Genomic DNA, 22,010 nt, shown 5'->3' on the forward strand with positions numbered 1-22,010 from the left:
CTTTAACAAGGACCACAGAAACCAGTGGAAGTACCTCAAAAAGCACCACCAAAACTAGTAAACCCACTTCAACAACTACCAGAGAAACCAGTGCAACCACCTCAACAAGTACCACAAAAACCAGTGAAACCACCTCAACAAGTACCACTGAAATCACTGAACCCACCTAAACAAGTATCACCGAAACCACTGAATCCACCTCAACAAGCACCACAAAAACCAGTGAACCCACCTCAACAAGTATCACCGAAACCAGTGGAAGTACCTCAACAAGCACCACTGAAACCACTGAACCCACCTAAACAAGTATCACCGAAACCACTGAATCCACCTCAACAAGCACCACAAAAACCAGTGAACACACCTCAACAAGTATCACCGAAACCAGTGGAAGTACCTCAACAAGCACCACCAAAACCAGTGAACCCACTTCAACAAGTACCACAGAAACCAGTGGAAGTACCTCAACAAGAACCACCAAAACCAGTGAACCCACTTCAACAAGTACCACAGTAACCAGTGAAACCACCTCAACATCCACCACAAAAACCAGTGAAACCACTTCAATAAGCACCACAGAAACCAGTGCAACCACCACAACAAGTACCACAGAAACCAGTGCAAGTACCACAACAAGCACCATAGAAACCAGTGAAGCCACCTCAACAGGTACCACAGAAACCAGTGTACCCACCTCAACAAGCATAAAAACCAGTGAACCCACTTCAGCAAGTACCACGGAAACCAGTGGAAGTACCTCAACAAGCACCACCAAAACCAGTGAACCCACTTCAATAAGTACAACAGAAACCAGTGAAAGTACCTCAACAATCAACACAGCAGCCAGCCAAACCACATTTGTTACGAGAGAAACCAGTGAACCCACCTCAACAAGTACCACAAAAACCAGTGAACCAACATCAACAAGTACCACAGAAACCAGTGCAACCACCTCAACAAGTACCACTGAAACCACTGAACCCACCTCAACAAGTATCACTGAAACCACTGAACCCACTTCAACAAGTACCACAGTAACCAGTGAAACCACCTCAACATCCACCACAAAAACCAGTGAACCCACTTCAACAAGCACCATGGAAACCAGTGAAGCCACCAGGTTCAGTACCACAGAAACCAGCAAAGCCACCTCAACAAGTACCACAAAAACCAGTGAAACCACTTCAACAGTTATCACAGAATCCACTGAGCCCACCTCAACAAACACCACAAGAAACACAGATACCACTTCCACAAGTACCACAGAAACCAGTGGAAGCACCACAACAAGCACCACAGAAACCAGTGAAGCCACCTCAACAGGTAACACAGAAACCAGTGTACACACCTCAACAAGCACAAAAACCAGTGAACCTACTTCAACAGTTACCACAGAAACCAGTGGAAGTATCTCAACAAGCACCACCAAAACCAGTGAACCCACTTCAACAAGTACCACAGTAACCAGTGAAACCACCTCAACATCCACCACAAAAACCAGTGAAACCACTTCAATAAGCACCACAGAAACCAGTGCAACCACCACAACAAGTACCACAGAAACCAGTGGAAGTACCACAACAAGCACCATAAAAACCAGTGATGCCACCTCAACAGGTACCACAGAAACCAGTGTACCCACCTCAACAAGAATAAAAACCAGTGAACCCACTTCAGCAAGTACCACAGAAACCAGTGGAAGCACCACAACAAGCACCACAGAAACCAGTGAAGCCACCTCAACAGGTACCACAGAAACCAGTGTACACACCTCAACAAGCACAAAAACCAGTGAACCTAATTCAACAGGTACCACAGAAACCAGTGGAAGTACCTCAAAAAGCACCACCAAAACTAGTAAACCCACTTCAACAATTACCACAAAAACCAGTGAAACCACCTCAACAAGTACCACTGAAACCACTGAACCCACCTCAACAAGCACCACAAAAACCAGTGAACCCACTTCAACAAATACCACAGAAACCAGTGGAAGTACCTCAACAAGCACCACCAAAACCAGTGAACCCACTTCAACAAGTACCACAGAAACCAGTGCAACCACCTCAACATCCACCACAGAAACCAGTGAACCCAATTCAACAATTACCACAGAAACCAGTGCAAGCAACGCAACAAGTACCACAAAAACCAGTGAAACCACCTCAACAAGTACCACTGAAACCACTGAACCCACCTCAACAAGTATCACCGAAACCACTGAACCCACCTCAACAAGCACCACAAAAACCAGTGAACCCACTTCAACAAGTACCACAGAAACCAGTGGAAGTACCTCAACAAGCACCACCAAAACCAGTGAACCCACTTCAACAAGTACCACAGTAACCAGTGAAACCACCTCAACATCCACCACAAAAACCAGTGAAACCACTTCAATAAGCACCACAGAAACCAGTGCAACCACCACAACAAGTACCACAGAAACCAGTGCAAGTACCACAACAAGCACCATAGAAACCAGTGAAGCCACCTCAACAGGTACCACAGAAACCAGTGTACCCACCTCAACAAGCATAAAAACCAGTGAACCCACTTCCGCAAGAACCACAGAAACCAGTGGAAGTATTCAACAAGCACCACCAAAGCCAGTGAACCCACTTCAATAAGTACAACAGAAACCAGTGAAAGTACCTCAACAATCAACACAGCAACCAGCCAAACCACATTTGTTACGCGAGAAACCAGTGAACCCACCTCAAAAAGTACCACAAAAACCAGTGAACAACTTCAACAAGTACCACAGAAACCAGTGCAACCACCTCAACAAGTACCTCTGAAACCACTGAACCCACCTCAACAAGTATCACCAAAACCACTGAACCCACCTCAACAAGCTCCACAAATACCAGTGAACCCACTTCAACAAGTAGCACACAAACCAGTGGAAGTACCTCAACAAGCACCACCAAAACCAGTGAACCCACTTCAACAAGTACCACAGTAACCAGTGAAACCACCTCAACATCCACCACAAAAACCAGTGAAACCACTTCAATAAGCACCACAGAAACCAGTGCAACAACCACAACAAATACCACAGAAACCAGTGCAAGTACCACATAAAGCACCATAGAAACCAGTGAAGCCACCTCAACAGGTACCACAGAAAACAGTGTACCCACCTCAACAAGCATTAAAACCAGTGAACCCACTTCAGCAAGTACCACAGAAACCAGTGGAAGTACCTCAGCAAGCACCACCAAAACCAGTGAACCCACTTCAATAAGTACAACAGAAACCAGTGAAAGTACCTCAACAATCAACACAGCAACCAGCCAAACCACATTTGTTACGAGAGAAATCAGTGAACCCACCTCAACAAGTACCACAAAAACCAGTGAACCAACTACAACAAGTACCACAGAAACCAGTGCAAACACCTCAACAAGTACCACTGAAACCACTGAACCCACCTCAACAAGTATCACTGAAACCACTGAACCCACCTCAACAAGCACCACAAAAACCAGTGAACCCACTTCAACAAGTACCACAGTAACCAGTGAAACCACCTCAACATCCACCACAAAAACCACTGAAATCACTTCAATAAGCACCACAGAAACCAGTGCAACCACCACAACAAGTACCACAGAAACCAGTGCAAGTACCACAACAAGCACCATAGAAACCAGTGAAGCCACCTCAACAGCTACCACAGAAACCAGTGTACCCACCTCAACAAGCATAAAAATCAGTGAACCCACTTCAGCAAGTACCACAGAAATCAGTGGAAGTACCTCAACAAGCACCACCAAAACCAGTGAACCCACTTCAATAAGTACAACAGAAACCAGTGAAAGTACCTCAACAATCAACACAGCAACCAGCCAAACCACATTTGTTACGAGAGAAACCAGTGAACCCACCTCAACAAGTACCACAAAAACCAGTGAATCAACTTCAACAAGTACCAAAGAAACCAGTGCAACCACCTCAACAAGTACCACAAAAACCAGTGAAACCACCAAAACAAGCACCACAAAAACCAGTGAGCCCACTTCAACAAGTACCACAGAAACCAGTGGAATTACCAGAACAAGCACCACCAAAACCAGTAAAACCACCTCAACAGGTACCACAGAAACCACTGAGCCCACCTCTATGAGAACCACAAGAAACACTGAACCCACTTCAACAAGTACCATTGAAACCAGTGTACCCACCTCAACAAGCACAAAAACCAGTTGAATCACTTCAACAGGTACCACAGAAACCAGTGGAAGTACCTCAACAAGCTACATGCAAACCAGTGAAGTCACCACGTTCAGAACCACAGAAGCAAGTGAAGCCACTTCAACAGGTACCACATAAAACAGTGAACCCACCTCAAAAAGCACCACAAAAAACACTGAACGCACTTCAACAAGTACCACAGAAACCAATGGAAGTACCACAACAAACACCACAGAAACCAGTGAAGCCACCTCAACAACTACCACAAAAACCAGTGAAACCACCTCAACAGGTACCACTGAAACCACTGAACCCACCTCAACAAGTACCACCAAAACCACTGAACCCACCTCAACAACCACCACAAAAAGCAGTGAACCTACCTCAACAATTACCACAGAAACCAGTGGAAGTACCTCAACAAGCACCACCAAAACCAGTGATCCCACTTCAACAAGTACCACAGAAACCAGTACAACCACCTCAACAAGCACCACAAAAACCAGTGAAACCACTTCAACAGGTACCACAGACACCAGTGCAACCACTGCAACAAGCACCACAAAAACCAGTGAACCCACTTCAACAAGGACTACAGAAACCAGCAGAAGTACCTCAACAAGCACTACCGAAATTAGTGATCCCACTTCAACAAGCACCACAGAAACCAGTGAACCCACATCAACAAGCACCACAGAAACCCATCTAACCACCTCAACAAGTACCATTAAAACCAGTGCAACCACCACAAGCACCACAGAAACCAGTGAAAGTCCCTCAACAAGCACCACGCAAACCAGTGAAGCCACCACGTTCAGTACCACAGAAACCAGCGAAGCCACCTCAACAAGTACCATGAAAACTAGTTATCCCACTTCATCCAGTACCACAGACACCAGTGAAAGACCCTCAACAAGCGCCACAAAAAACACTGAACACACTTCAACAATTACCCTAAAAACCAGTGGAAGTACCACAATAAGCACCACAGAAACCAGTGAAGCCACCTCAACAAGTTCCACCAAAATCAGTGAAGCCACTTCAACAAGTACCACAGACACCAGTGCAACCACCGCAAAAACCAGTGAAACCACCTCAACAGGTACCACAGAAACCCGTGAAACCACTTCAACAAGTACCACCAAAACCAGTGAATCCACCTCAACAAGCACCACAAAAACCAGTGAACCCACTTCAACAATTACCACAGAAACCAGCAGAAGTACCTCAATAAGCACCACCAAAACCAGTGAACCCACCCCAACAAGCCCCACAGAAACCAGTGAGACCACCTCAACAAGTACCACAAAAACCAGTGAACCCACTTCAACAAGTACCACAGAATCCAGTGGAGTACCTCAACAAGCTCCACGCAAACCACTGAAGCCACCACGTTCAGAACCACAGAAACCAGTGAAGACAACTCAACAAGTACCATAAAAACCAGTGAAACCACTTCAACAGGTACCACAGAAAACAGTGAACCCACGTCAACAAGCACCACAAAAGACACTGAACCTACTTCAACAAGGACCACAGAAACCAGCAGAAGTACCTCAACAAGCACCACCAAAACCAATGATCCCACTTCAAAAAGCATCACAGAAACCAGTGAACCCACATCACTAAGCACCACGGAAACTGGTTTAACCACGTCAACAAGTACCACAGAATCTAGTGAACCACCCTCAACAAGCACCACAAAAACCAGTGAACCCACTTCAACAAGCACCATGGAAACCAGTGAAGCCACCATGTTCAGTAACACAGAAACCAGCAAAGCCACCTCAACAAGTACCACAAAAACCAGTGAAACCACTTCAACAGGTACCACAGAAAGCACTGAGCCCACCTCAACAAACACCACAAGAAACACAGATCTCACTTCAACAAGTACCACAGAAACCAGTGGAAGCACCACAACAAGCACAACAGAAACCAGTGAAAACACCTCAACAGGTACCACAGAACCAGTGTACACACCTCAACAAGCACAAAAACCAGTGAACCTACTTTAACAAGGACCACAAAAACCAGTGGAAGTACCTCAAAAAGCACCACGAAAACTAGGAAACCCACTTCAACAACTACCAGAGAAACCAGTGCAACCACCTCAACAAGTACCACAAAAACCAGTGAAACCACCTCAACAAGTACCACTGAAACCACTGAACCCACCTAAACAAGTATCACCGAAACCACTGAATCCACCTCAACAAGCACCACAAAAACCAGTGAACGCACCTCAACAAGTATCACCGAAACCAGTGGAAGTACCTCAACAAGCACCACCAAAACCAGTGAACCCACTTCAACAAGTACCACAGAAACCAGTGGAAGTACCTCAACAAGAACCACCAAAACCAGTGAACCCACTTCAACAATTACCACAGTAACCAGTGAAACCACCTCAACATCCACCACAAAAACCAGTGAAACCACTTCAATAAGCACCACAGAAACCAGTGCAACCACCACAACAAGTACAACAGAAACCAGTGCAAGTACCACAACAAGCACCATAGAAACCAGTGAAGCCACCTCAACAGGTACCACAGAAACCAGTGTACCCACCTCAACAAGCATAAAAACAAGTGAACCCACTTCAGCAAGTACCACGGAAACCAGTGGAAGTACCTCAACAAGCACCACCAAAACCAGTGAACCCACTTCAATAAGTACAACAGAAACCAGTGAAAGTACCTCAACAATCAACACAGCAACCAGCCAAACCACATTTGTTACGAGAGAAACCAGTGAACCCACCTCAACAAGTACCACAAAAACCAGTGAACCAACATCAACAAGTACCACAGAAACCAGTGCAACCACCTCAACAAGTACCACTGAAACCACTGAACCCACCTCAACAAGTATCACTGAAACCACTGAACACACTTCAACAAGTACCACAGTAACCAGTGAAACCACCTCAACATCCACCACAAAAACCAGTGAACCCACTTCAACAAGCACCATGGAAACCAGTGAAGCCACCAGGTTCAGTACCACAGAAACCAGCAAAGCCACCTCAACAAGTACCACAAAAACCAGTGAAACCACTTCCACAGTTATCACAGAATCCACTGAGCCCACCTCAACAAACACCACAAGAAACACAGATACCACTTCCACAAGTACCACAGAAACCAGTGGAAGCACCACAACAAGCACCACAGAAACCAGTGAAGCCACCTCAACAGGTAACACACAAAACCAGTGTACACACCTCAACAAGCACAAAAACCAGTGAACCTAATTCAACAGGTACCACAGAAACCAGTGGAAGTACCTCAAAAAGCACCACCAAAACTAGTAAACCCACTTCAACAAGTACCACAGAAACCAGTGCAACCACCTCAACAAGTACCACAAAAACCAGAGAAACCACCTCAACAAGTACCACTGAAACCACTGAACCCACCTCAACAAGTATCACCGAAACCACTGAACCCACCTCAACAAGCACCACAAAAACCAGAGAACCGACTTCAACAAGTACCACATAAACCAGTATAAGTACCTCAACAAGCACCACCAAAACCAGTGAACCCACTTCAACAAGTACCACAGAAACCAGTGAAACCACCTCAACAAGTACCACTGAAACCACTGAACCCACCTCAACAAGTATCACCGAAACCACTGAACCCACCTCAACAAGCACCACAAAAACCAGTGAACCCACTTCAACAAATACCACAGGAACCAGTGGAAGTACCTCAACAAGCACCACCAAAACCAGTGAACCCATTCAACAAGTACCACAGAAACCAGTGCAACCACCTCAACATCCACCACAGAAACCAGTGAACCCAATTCAACAATTACCACAGAAACCAGTGCAACCACCTCAACAAGTACCACAAAAACCAGTGAAACCACCTCAACAAGTACCACAAAAATGAGTGAAACCAACTCAACAAGTACCACTGAAACCACTGAACCCACCTCAACAAGTATCACCGAAACCACTGAACCCACCTCAACAAGCTCCACAAATACCAGTGAACCCACTTCAACAAGTACCACACAAACCAGTGGAAATACCTCAGCAAGCACCACCAAAACCTGTGAACCCATTCAATAAGTACAACAGAAACCAGTGAAAGTACCTCAACAATCAAAACAGCAACCAGTCAAACCACATTTGTTACGAGAGAAACCAGTGAACCCACCTCAACAAGTACCACAAAAACCAGTGAACCAACTTCCACAAGTACCACAGAAACCAGTGCAACCACCTCAACAAGTACCACTGAAACCACTGAACCCACCTCAACAAGTATCACCGAAACCACTGAACCCACCTCAACAAGCTCCACAAATACCAGTGAACCCACTTCAACAAGTACCACACAAACCAGTGGAAGTACCTCAGCAAGCACCACCAAAACCAGTGAACCCACTTCAACAAGTACCACAGTAACCAGTGAAACCACCTCAAAATCCACCACGAAAACCAGTGAAACCACTTCAATAAGCACCATAGAAACCAGTGCAACCACCACAACAAGTACCACAGAAACCAGTGCAAGTACCACAACAAGCACCATAGAAACCAGTGAAGCCACCTCAACAGGTACCACAGAAACCAGTGTACCCACCTCAACAAGCATTAAAACCAGTGAACCCACTTCAGCAAGTACCACAGAAACAAGTGGAAGTACCTCAACAAGCACCACCAAAGCAAGTGAACCCACTTCAATAAGTACAACAGAAACCAGTGAAAGTACCTCAACAATCAACACAGCAACCAGCCAAGCCACATTTGTTACGAGAGAAAACAGTGAACCCACCTCAACAAGTACCACAAAAACCAGTGAACCAACTTCAACAAGTACCACAGAAACCAGTGCAACCACCTCAACAAGTACCACAACAACCAGTGAAACCACCTCAAAAAGCACCACCAAAACCAGTGAACCCACTTCAACAAGCACCATGGAAACCAGTGAAGCCACCATGTTCAGTAACACAGAAACCAGCAAAGCCACCTCAACAAGTACCACAATAACCAGTGAAACCACTTCAACAGGTACCACAGAAAGCACTGAGCCCACCTCAACAAACACCACAAGAAACACAGATCCCACTTCAACAAGTACCACAGAAACCAATGGAAGCACCACAACAAGCACGACAGAAACCAGTGAAACCACCTCAACAGGTACCACAGACCCAGTGTGCACACCTCAACAAGCACAAAAAACAGTGAACCTACTTCAACAGGGAACACAGAAACCAGTGCAACCACCTCAACATCCACCACAGAAACCAGTGAACCCAATTCAACAATTACCACAGAAACCAGTGCAACCACCTCAACAAGTACCACAAAAACCAGTGAGACCACCTCAACAAGTACCACTGAAACCACTGAACCCACCTCAACATGTATCACCGAAACCACTGAACCCACCTCAACAAGCACAACAAAAACCAATGAACCCACTTCAACAAGTACCACAGAAACCAGTGGAAGTACCTCAACAAGCACCACCAAAACCAGTGAACCCACTTCAACAAGTACCACAGAAACCAGTGAAACCACCTCAACATCCACCACAAAAACCAGTGAAACCAATTCAAAAAGCACCACAGAAACCAGTGCAACCACCACAACAAGTACCACAGAAACAAGTGCAAGTACCACAACAAGCACCATAGAAACCAGTGAAGCCACCTCAACAGGTACCACAGAAACCAGTGTACCCACCTCAACAAGCATAAAAACCAGTGAACCCACTTCAGCAAGTACCACAGAAACCAGTGGAAGTACCTCAACAAGCACCACCAAAACCAGTGAACCCACTTCAATAAGTACAACAGAAACCAGTGAAAGTACCTCAACAATCAACACAGCAACCAGCCAAACCACATTTGTTACGAGAGAAACCAGTGAACCCACCTCAACAAGTACCACAAAAACCAGTGAACCAACATCAACAAGTACCACAGAAACCAGTGCAACCACCTCAACTAGTACCACTGAAACCACTGAACCCACCTCAACAAGTATCACTGAAACCACTGAACCCACTTCAACAAGTACCACAGTAACCAGTGAAACCACCTCAACATCCACCACAAAAACCAGTGAACCCACTTCAACAAGCACCATGGAAACCAGTGAAGCCACCAGGTTCAGTACCACAGAAACCAGCAAAGCCACCTCAGCAAGTACCACAAAAACCAGTGAAACCACTTCAACAGTTATCACAGAATCCACTGAGCCCACCTCAACAAACACCACAAGAAACACAGATCCCACTTCAACAAGTACCACAAAAAGCAGTGGAAGCACCACAACAAGCACCACAGAAACCAGTGAAGCCACCTCAACAGGTAACACACAAAACAAGTGTACACACCTCAACAAGCACAAAAACCAGTGAACCTAATTCAACAGGTACCACAGAAACCAGTGGAAGTACCTCAAAAAGCACCACCAAAACTAGTAAACCCACTTCAACAAGTACCACAGAAACCAGTGCAACCACCTCAACAAGTACCACAAAAACCAGAGAAACCACCTCAACAAGTACCACTGAAACCACTAAACCCAACTCAACAAGTATCACCGAAACCACTGAACCCACCTCAACAAGCACCACAAAAACCAGTGAACCCACTTCAACAAATACCACAGGAACCAGTGGAAGTACCTCAACAAGCACCACCAAAACCAGTGAACCCACTTCAACAAGTACCACAGAAACCAGTGCAACCACCTCAAAATCCACCACAGAAACCAGTGAACCCAATTCAACAATTACCACAGAAACCAGTGCAACCACCTCAACAAGTACCACAAAAACCAGTGAAACCACCTCAACAAGTACCACTGAAACCACTGAACCCACCTCAACAAGTATCACCGAAACCACTGAACCCACCTCAACAAGCACCACAAAAACCAGTGAACCCACTTCAACAAGTACAACAAAAACCAGTGGAAGTACCTCAACAAGCACCACCAAAACCAGTGAACCCACTTCAACAAGTACCACAGTAACCAGTGAAACCACCTCAACATCCACCACAAAAACCAGTGAAACCACTTCAATAAGCACCACAGAAACCAGTGCAACCACCACAAGTACCACAGAAACCAGTGCAAGTACCACAACAAGCACCATAGAAACCAGTGAAGCCACCTCAACAGGTACCACAGAAACCAGTGTACCCACCTCAACAAGCATAAAAACCAGTGAACCCACTTCAGCAAGTACCACAGAAACCAGTGGAAGTACCTCAACAAGCACCACCAAAGCCAGTGAACCCACTTCAATAAGTACAACAGAAACCAGTGAAAGTACCTCAACAATCAACACAGCAACCAGCCAAACCACATTTGTTACGCGAGAAACCAGTGAACCCACCTCAACAAGTACCACAAAAACCAGTGAACCAACTTCCACAAGTACCACAGAAACCAGTGCAAAAACCTTAACAAGTACCACTGAAATCACTGAACCCACCTCAACAAGTATCACCGAAACCACTGAACCCACCTCAACAAGCTCCACAAATACCAGTGAACCCACTTCAACAAGTACCACACAAACCAGTGGAAGTACCTCAACAAGCACCACCAAAACCAGTGAACCCACTTTAACAAGTACCACAGTAACCAGTGAAACCACCTCAACATCCACCACGAAAACCAGTGAAACCACTTCAATAAGCACCATAGAAACCAGTGCAACCACCACAACAAGTACCACAGAAACCAGTGCAAGTACCACAACAAGCACCATAGAAACCAGTGAAGCCACCTCAACAGGTACCACAGAAACCAGTGTACCCACCTCAACAAGCATTAAAACCAGTGAACCCACTTCAGCAAGTACCACAGAAACCAGTGGAAGTACCTCAACAAGCACCACCAAAACCAGTGAACCCACTTCAATAAGTACAACAGAAACCAGTGAAAGTACTTCAACAATCAACACAGCAACCAGCCAAACCACATTTGTTAGGAGAGAAACCAGTGAACCCACCTCAACAAGTACCACAAAAACCAGTGAACCAACTTCAACAAGTACCACAGAAACCAGTGCAACCACCTCAACAAGTACCACTGAAACCACTGAACCCACGTCAACAAGTATCACCGAAACCACTGAACCCACCTCAACAAGCACCACAAAAACCAGTGAACCCACTTCAACAAGTACCACAGAAACCAGTGGAAGTACCTCAACAAGCACCACCAAAACAAGTGAACCCACTTCAATAAGTACAACAGAAACCAGTGAAAGTACCTCAACAATCAACACAGCAACCAGCCAAACCACATTTGTTACAAGAGAAACCAGTGAACCCACCTCAAAAAGGACCACAAAAACCAGTGAACCAACTCCAACAAGTACCACAGAAACCAGTGCAACCACCTCAACAAGTACCACAAAAACCAGTGAAACCACCTCAAAAAGCACCACCAAAACCAGTGAACCCACTTCAACAAGCACCATGGAAACCAGTGAATCCACCATGTTCAGTAACACAGAAACCAGCAAAGCCACCTCAACAAGTACCACAAAAACCAGTGAAACCACTTCAACAGGTACCACAGAAAGCACTGAGCCCACCTCAACAAACACCACAAGAAACACAGATCCCACTTCAACAAGTACCACAGAAACCAGTGGAAGCACCACAACAAGCACGACAGAAACCAGTGAAACCACCTCAACAGGTACAACAGAACCAGTGTGCACACCTCAACAAGCACAAAAACCAGTGAACCTACTTCAACAAGGACCACAGAAACCAGTGGAAGTACCTCAAAAAGCACCACCAAAACTAGTAAACCCACTTCAACAAGTACCACAGAAACCAGTGCAACCACCTCAACAAATATCACAAAAACCAGTGAGACCACCTCAACAAGTACCACTGAAACCACTGAACCCACCTCAACAAGTATCACCGAAACCACTGAACCCACCTCAACAAGCACAACAAAAACCAGAGAACCGACTTCAACAAGTACCACATAAACCAGTATAAGTACCTCAACAAGCACCACCAAAACCAGTGAACCCACTTCAACAAGTACCACAGAAACCAGTGAAACCACCTCAACAAGTACCACTGAAACCACTGAACCCACCTCAACAAGTATCACCGAAACCACTGAACCCACCTCAACAAGCACCACAAAAACCAGTGAACCCACTTCAACAAATACCACAGGAACCAGTGGAAGTACCTCAACAAGCACCACCAAAACCAGTGAACCCATTCAACAAGTACCACAGAAACCAGTGCAACCACCTCAACATCCACCACAGAAACCAGTGAACCCAATTCAACAATTACCACAGAAACCAGTGCAACCACCTCAACAAGTACCACAAAAACCAGTGAAACCACCTCAACAAGTACCACAAAAACGAGTGAAACCAACTCAACAAGTACCACTGAAACCACTGAACCCACCTCAACAAGTATCACCGAAACCACTGAACCCACCTCAACAAGCTCCACAAATACCAGTGAACCCACTTCAACAAGTACCACACAAACCAGTGGAAATACCTCAGCAAGCACCACCAAAACCTGTGAACCCACTTCAATAAGTACAACAGAAACCAGTGAAAGTACCTCAACAATCAAAACAGCAACCAGTCAAACCACATTTGTTACGAGAGAAACCAGTGAACCCACCTCAACAAGTACCACAAAAACCAGTGAACCAACTTCCACAAGTACCACAGAAACCAGTGCAACCACCTCAACAAGTACCACTGAAACCACTGAACCCACCTCAACAAGTATCACCGAAACCACTGAACCCACCTCAACAAGCTCCACAAATACCAGTGAACCCACTTCAACAAGTACCACACAAACCAGTGGAAGTACCTCAACAAGCACCACCAAAACCAGTGAACCCACTTTAACAAGTACCACAGTAACCAGTGAAACCACCTCAACATCCGCCACGAAAACCAGTGAAACCACTTCAATAAGCACCATAGAAACCATTGCAACCACCACAACAAGTACCACAGAAACCAGTGCAAGTACCACAACAAGCACCATAGAAACCAGTGAAGCCACCTCAACAGGTACCACAGAAACCAGTGTACCCACCTCATCAAGCATTAAAACCAGTGAACCCACTTCAGCAAGTACCACAGAAACCAGTGGAAGTACCTCAACAAGCACCACCAAAACCAGTGAACACACTTCAATAAGTACAACAGAAACCAGTGAAAGTACTTCAACAATCAACACAGCAACCAGCCAAACCACATTTGTTAGGAGAGAAACCAGTGAACCCACCTCAACAAGTATCACCGAAACCACTGAACCCACCTCAACAAGCTCCACAAATACCAGTGAACCCACTTCAACAAGTACCACACAAACCAGTGGAAGTACCTCAGCAAGCACCACCAAAACCAGTGAACCCACTTCAACAAGTACCACAGTAACCAGTGAAACCACCTCAAAATCCACCACGAAAACCAGTGAAACCACTTCAATAAGCACCATAGAAACCAGTGCAACCACCACAACAAGTACCACAGAAACCAGTGCAAGTACCACAACAAGCACCATAGAAACCAGTGAAGCCACCTCAACAGGTACCACAGAAACCAGTGTACCCACCTCAACAAGCATTAAAACCAGTGAACCCACTTCAGCAAGTACCACAGAAACCAGTGGAAGTACCTCAACAAGCACCACCAAAACAAGTGAACCCACTTCAATAAGTACAACAGAAACCAGTGAAAGTACCTCAACAATCAACACAGCAACCAGCAAAACCACATTTGTTACGAGAGAAACCAGTGAACCCACCTCAACAAGTACCACAAAAACCAGTGAACCAACTTCAACAAGTACCACAGAAACCAGTGCAACCACCTCAACAAGTACCACTGAAACCACTGAACCCACGTCAACAAGTATCACCGAAACCAATGAACCCACCTCAACAAGCACCACAAAAACCAGTGAACCCACTTCAACAAGTACCACAGAAACCAGTGGAAGTACCTCAACAAGCACCACCAAAGCAAGTGAACCCACTTCAATAAGTACAACAGAAACCAGTGAAAGTACCTCAACAATCAACACAGCAACCAGCCAAACCACATTTGTTACGAGAGAAAACAGTGAACCCACCTCAACAAGTACCACAAAAACCAGTGAACCAACTTCAACAAGTACCACAGAAACCAGTGCAACCACCTCAACAAGTACCACAACAACCAGTGAAACCACCTCAAAAAGCACCACCAAAACCAGTGAACCCACTTCAACAAGCACCATGGAAACCAGTGAAGCCACCATGTTCAGTAACACAGAAACCAGCAAAGCCACCTCAACAAGTACCACAATAACCAGTGAAACCACTTCAACAGGTACCACAGAAAGCACTGAGCCCACCTCAACAAACACCACAAGAAACACAGATCCCACTTCAACAAGTACCACAGAAACCAATGGAAGCACCACAACAAGCACGACAGAAACCAGTGAAACCACCTCAACAGGTACCACAGACCCAGTGTGCACACCTCAACAAGCACAAAAAACAGTGAACCTACTTCAACAGGGAACACAGAAACCAGTGCAACCACCTCAACATCCACCACAGAAACCAGTGAACCCAATTCAACAATTACCACAGAAACCAGTGCAACCACCTCAACAAGTACCACAAAAACCAGTGAGACCACCTCAACAAGTACCACTGAAACCACTGAACCCACCTCAACATGTATCACCGAAACCACTGAACCCACCTCAACAAGCACAACAAAAACCAATGAACCCACTTCAACAAGTACCACAGAAACCAGTGGAAGTACCTCAACAAGCACCACCAAAACCAGTGAACCCACTTCAACAAGTACCACAGAAACCAGTGAAACCACCTCAACATCCACCAAAAAACCAGTGAAACCAATTCAGTAAGCACCACAGAAACCAGTGCAACCACCACAACAAGTACCACAGAAACAAGTGCAAGTACCACAACAAGCACCATAGAAACCAGTGAAGCCACCTCAACAGGTACCACAGAAACCAGTGTACCCACCTCAACAAGCATAAAAACCAGTGAACCCACTTCAGCAAGTACCACAGAAACCAGTGGAAGTACCTCAACAAGCACCACCAAAACCAGTGAACCCACTTCAATAAGTACAACAGAAACCAGTGAAAGTACCTCAACAATCAACACAGCAACCAGCCAAACCACATTTGTTACGAGAGAAACCAGTGAACCCACCTCAACAAGTACCACAAAAACCAGTGAACCAACATCAACAAGTACCACAGAAACCAGTGCAACCACCTCAACTAGTACCACTGAAACCACTGAACCCACCTCAACAAGTATCACTGAAACCACTGAACCCACTTCAACAAGTACCACAGTAACCAGTGAAACCACCTCAACATCCACCACAAAAACCAGTGAACCCACTTCAACAAGCACCATGGAAACCAGTGAAGCCACCAGGTTCAGTACCACAGAAACCAGCAAAGCCACCTCAGCAAGTACCACAAAAACCAGTGAAACCACTTCAACAGTTATCACAGAATCCACTGAGCCCACCTCAACAAACACCACAAGAAACACAGATCCCACTTCAACAAGTACCACAAAAAGCAGTGGAAGCACCACAACAAGCACCACAGAAACCAGTGAAGCCACCTCAACAGGTAACACACAAAACAAGTGTACACACCTCAACAAGCACAAAAACCAGTGAACCTAATTCAACAGGTACCACAGAAACCAGTGGAAGTACCTCAAAAAGCACCACCAAAACTAGTAAACCCACTTCAACAAGTACCACAGAAACCAGTGCAACCACCTCAACAAGTACCACAAAAACCAGAGAAACCACCTCAACAAGTACCACTGAAACCACTGAACCCAACTCAACAAGTATCACCGAAACCACTGAACCCACCTCAACAAGCACCACAAAAACCAGTGAACCCACTTCAACAAATACCACAGGAACCAGTGGAAGTACCTCAACAAGCACCACCAAAACCAGTGAACCCACTTCAACAAGTACCACAGAAACCAGTGCAACCACCTCAAAATCCACCACAGAAACCAGTGAACCCAATTCAACAATTACCACAGAAACCAGTGCAACCACCTCAACAAGTACCACAAAAACCAGTGAAACCACCTCAACAAGTACCACTGAAACCACTGAACCCACCTCAACAAGTATCACCGAAACCACTGAACCCACCTCAACAAGCACCACAAAAACCAGTGAACCCACTTCAACAAGTACAACAAAAACCAGTGGAAGTACATCAACAAGCACCACCAAAACCAGTGAACCCACTTCAACAAGTACCACAGTAACTAGTGAAACCACCTCAACATCCACCACAAAAACCAGTGAAACCACTTCAATAAGCACCACAGAAACCAGTGCAACCACCACAAGTACCACAGAAACCAGTGCAAGTACCACAACAAGCACCATAGAAACCAGTGAAGCCACCTCAACAGGTACCACAGAAACCAGTGTACCCACCTCAACAAGCATAAAAACCAGTGAACCCACTTCAGCAAGTACCACAGAAACCAGTGGAAGTACCTCAACAAGCACCACCAAAGCCAGTGAACCCACTTCAATAAGTACAACAGAAACCAGTGAAAGTACCTCAACAATCAACACAGCAACCAGCCAAACCACATTTGTTACGCGAGAAACCAGTGAACCCACCTCAACAAGTACCACAAAAACCAGTGAACCAACTTCCACAAGTACCTACAGAAACCAGTGCAAAAACCTTAACAAGTACCACTGAAATCACTGAACCCACCTCAACAAGTATCACCGAAACCACTGAACCCACCTCAACAAGCTCCACAAATACCAGTGAACCCACTTCAACAAGTACCACACAAACCAGTGGAAGTACCTCAACAAGCACCACCAAAACCAGTGAACCCACTTTAACAAGTACCACAGTAACCAGTGAAACCACCTCAACATCCACCACGAAAACCAGTGAAACCACTTCAATAAGCACCATAGAAACCATTGCAACCACCACAACAAGTACCACAGAAACCAGTGCAAGTAACACAACAAGCACCATAGAAACCAGTGAAGCCACCTCAACAGGTACCACAGAAACCAGTGTACCCACCTCAACAAGCATTAAAACCAGTGAACCCACTTCAGCAAGTACCACAGAAACCAGTGGAACTACCTCAACAAGCACCACCAAAACCAGTGAACCCACTTCAATAAGTACAACAGAAACCAGTGAAAGTACTTCAACAATCAACACAGCAACCAGCCAAACCACATTTGTTAGGAGAGAAACCAGTGAACCCACCTCAACAAGTACCACAAAAACCAGTGAACCAACTTCAACAAGTACCACAGAAACCAGTGCAACCACCTCAACAAGTACCACTGAAACCACTGAACCCACGTCAACAAGTATCACCGAAACCACTGAACCCACCTCAACAAGCACCACAAAAACCAGTGAACCCACTTCAACAAGTACCACAGAAACCAGTGGAAGTACCTCAACAAGCACCACCAAAACAAGTGAACCCACTTCAATAAGTACAACAGAAACCAGTGAAAGTACCTCAACAATCAACACAGCAACCAGCCAAACCACATTTGTTACAAGAGAAACCAGTGAACCCACCTCAAAAAGGACCACAAAAACCAGTGAACCAACTCCAACAAGTACCACAGAAACCAGTGCAACCACCTCAACAAGTACCACAAAAACCAGTGAAACCACCTCAAAAAGCACCACCAAAACCAGTGAACCCACTTCAACAAGCACCATGGAAACCAGTGAATCCACCATGTTCAGTAACACAGAAACCAGCAAAGCCACCTCAACAAGTACCACAAAAACCAGTGAAACCACTTCAACAGGTACCACAGAAAGCACTGAGCCCACCTCAACAAACACCACAAGAAACACAGATCCCACTTCAACAAGTACCACAGAAACCAGTGGAAGCACCACAACAAGCACGACAGAAACCAGTGAAACCACCTCAACAGGTACAACAGAACCAGTGTGCACACCTCAACAAGCACAAAAACCAGTGAACCTACTTCAACAAGGACCACAGAAACCAGTGGAAGTACCTCAAAAAGCACCACCAAAACTAGTAAACCCACTTCAACAAGTACCACAGAAACCAGTGCAACCACCTCAACAAATATCACAAAAACCAGTGAGACCACCTCAACAAGTACCACTGAAACCACTGAACCCACCTCAACAAGTATCACCGAAACCACTGAACCCACCTCAACAAGCACAACAAAAACCAGAGAACCGACTTCAACAAGTACCACATAAACCAGTATAAGTACCTCAACAAGCACCACCAAAACCAGTGAACCCACTTCAACAAGTACCACAGAAACCAGTGAAACCACCTCAACAAGTACCACTGAAACCACTGAACCCACTTCAACAAGTATCACTGGAACCACTGAATCCACCTCAACAAGCACCACAAAAACCAGTGAACCCACTTCAACAAGTACCACAGAAACCAGTGGAAGTACCTCAACAAGCACCACCAAAACCAGTGAACCCACTTCAACAAGTACCACAGAAACCAGTGCAACCACCTCAACATCCACCACAGTAACCAGTGCGCCCAATTCAACAATTACCACAGAAACCAGTGCAACCACCTCAACAAGTACCACAATAACCAGTGAAACCACCTCAACAAGTACCACTGAAACCACTGAACCCACCTAAAAAAGTATCACCGAAACCACTGAATCCACCTCAACAAGCACCACAAAAACCAGTGAACCCACTTCAACAAGTACCACAGAAACCAGTGGAAGTACCTCAACAAGCATCACCAAAACCAGTGAACCCACTTCAACAAGTACCACAGTATCCAGTGAAACCACCTCAACATCGACGACAAAAACCAATGAAACCACTTCAAAAACCACCACAGAAACCAGTGCAACCACCACAACAAGTACCACAGAAACCAGTGGAAGTACCACAACAAGCACCATAGAAACCAGTGAAACCACCTCAACAGATACCACAGAAAACAGTGAAACCACTTCAACAAGTACCACCCAAACCAGTGAATCCACCTCAACAAGCACCACAAAAACCAGTGAACCCACTTCAACAATTACCACAGAAACCAGCAGAAGTACCTCAATAAGCACCACCAAAACCAGTGAACCCACCCCAACAAGCCCTGCAGAAACCAGTGAGACCACCTCAACAAGTACCACAAAAACCAGTGAATCCACTTCAACAAGTACCACAGAATCCAGTGGAAGTACCTCAACAAGCTCCACGCAAACCACTGAAGCCAACACATTCAGAACCACAGAAACCATTGAAGCGACCTCAACAAGTACCATAAAAACCAGTGAAACCACTTCAACAGGTACCACAGAAAACAGTGAACCCACGTCAACAAGCACCACATAAGACAATGAACCTACTTCAACAAGGACCACAGAAACCAGCAGAAGTACCTCAACAAGCACCACCAAAACCAGTGATCCCACTTCAACAAGCATCACAGAAACCAGTGTACCCACCTCAACAAGCATAAAAACCAGTGAACCCACTTCAGCAAGTACCACAGAAACCAGTGGAAGTACCTCAACAAGCACCACCAAAACCAGTGAACCCACTTCAATAAGTACAACAGAAACCAGTGAAAGTACCTCAACAATCAACACAGCAACCAGCCAAACCACATTTGTTACGAGAGAAACCAGTGAACCCATCACAACAAGTACCACACAAACCAGTGAACCAACTTCAACAAGTACCACAGAAACCAGTGCAACCACCTCAACAAGTACGACAAAAACCAGTGAAACCACCTCAACAAGCACCACCAAAACCAGTGCACCCACTTCAACAAGCACCATAAAAACAAGTGAACCCATTTCAACAATTATCACAGAAACCAGTGGAAGTACGTCAACAGGCACCACCAAAATCAGTGAACCCACTTCAACAAGTACCACAGAAACCAGTGCAAACACCTCAACAAGTACCACAAAAACCAGTGAAACCACCTCAACAAGTACCACTGAAACCACTGAACCCACCTCAACAAGTATCACCGAAACCACTGAACCCACCTCAACAAGCACAACAAAAACCAGTGAACCCACTTCAACAAGTACCACAGAAACCAGTGGAAGTACCTCAACAAACACCACAGAAACCAGTGAAGCCACCTCAACAACTACCACAAAAACCAGTGAAACCACCTCAACAGGTACCACTGAAACCACTGAACCCACCTCAACAAGTACCACCAAAACCACTGAACCCACCTCAACAATCATCACAAAAAGCAGTGAACCTACCTCAACAATTACCACAGAAACCAGTGGAAGTACCTCAACAAGCACCACCAAAACCAGTGATCCCACTTCAACAAGTACCACAGAAACCAGTACAACCACCTCAAAAAGTACCACAAAAACCAGTGAAACCACTTCAACAGGTACCACAGACACCAGTGCAACCACTGCAACAAGCACCACAAAAACCAGTGAACCCACTTCAACAAGTACCACAGAAACCAGTGGAAGTACCTCAACAAGAACCACCAAAACCAGTGAACCCACTTCAACAAGTACCACAGTAACCAGTGAAACCACCTCAACATCCACCACAAAAACCAGTGAAACCACTTCAATAAGCACCACAGAAACCAGTGCAACAACCACAACAGGTACCACAGAAACCAGTGCAAGTACCACAACAAGCACCATAGAAACCAGTGAAGCCACCTC

General features: G+C 45.5%; 1 protein-coding gene across 1 annotated transcript; it reads left to right on the forward strand.

Annotated features, from left to right (window-relative positions):
• Window positions 1-872: 872 nt before the first annotated feature.
• LOC121272221 (mucin-2-like) lies at window positions 873-21,915 on the forward strand (the record flags this gene model as incomplete). The annotated part of the gene is given in 15 exon segments (XM_041178747.1): window positions 873-1,074; window positions 1,810-2,474; window positions 3,403-3,642; window positions 3,952-4,048; window positions 4,448-4,771; window positions 5,237-5,383; window positions 6,594-6,698; window positions 10,985-11,181; window positions 12,773-12,948; window positions 13,708-14,216; window positions 16,444-16,647; window positions 17,333-17,682; window positions 18,557-18,654; window positions 19,449-19,851; window positions 21,361-21,915. Coding segments are annotated over 15 exon segments (4,272 nt in total), but the record flags the coding sequence as incomplete, so codon positions are not given.
• Between the last annotated feature and the right edge of the window lie 95 nt (window positions 21,916-22,010).

Source organism: Carcharodon carcharias, chromosome 33 (genome assembly GCF_017639515.1).
Source record: "Carcharodon carcharias isolate sCarCar2 chromosome 33, sCarCar2.pri, whole genome shotgun sequence".
NCBI lineage: Eukaryota > Metazoa > Chordata > Chondrichthyes > Lamniformes > Lamnidae > Carcharodon > Carcharodon carcharias.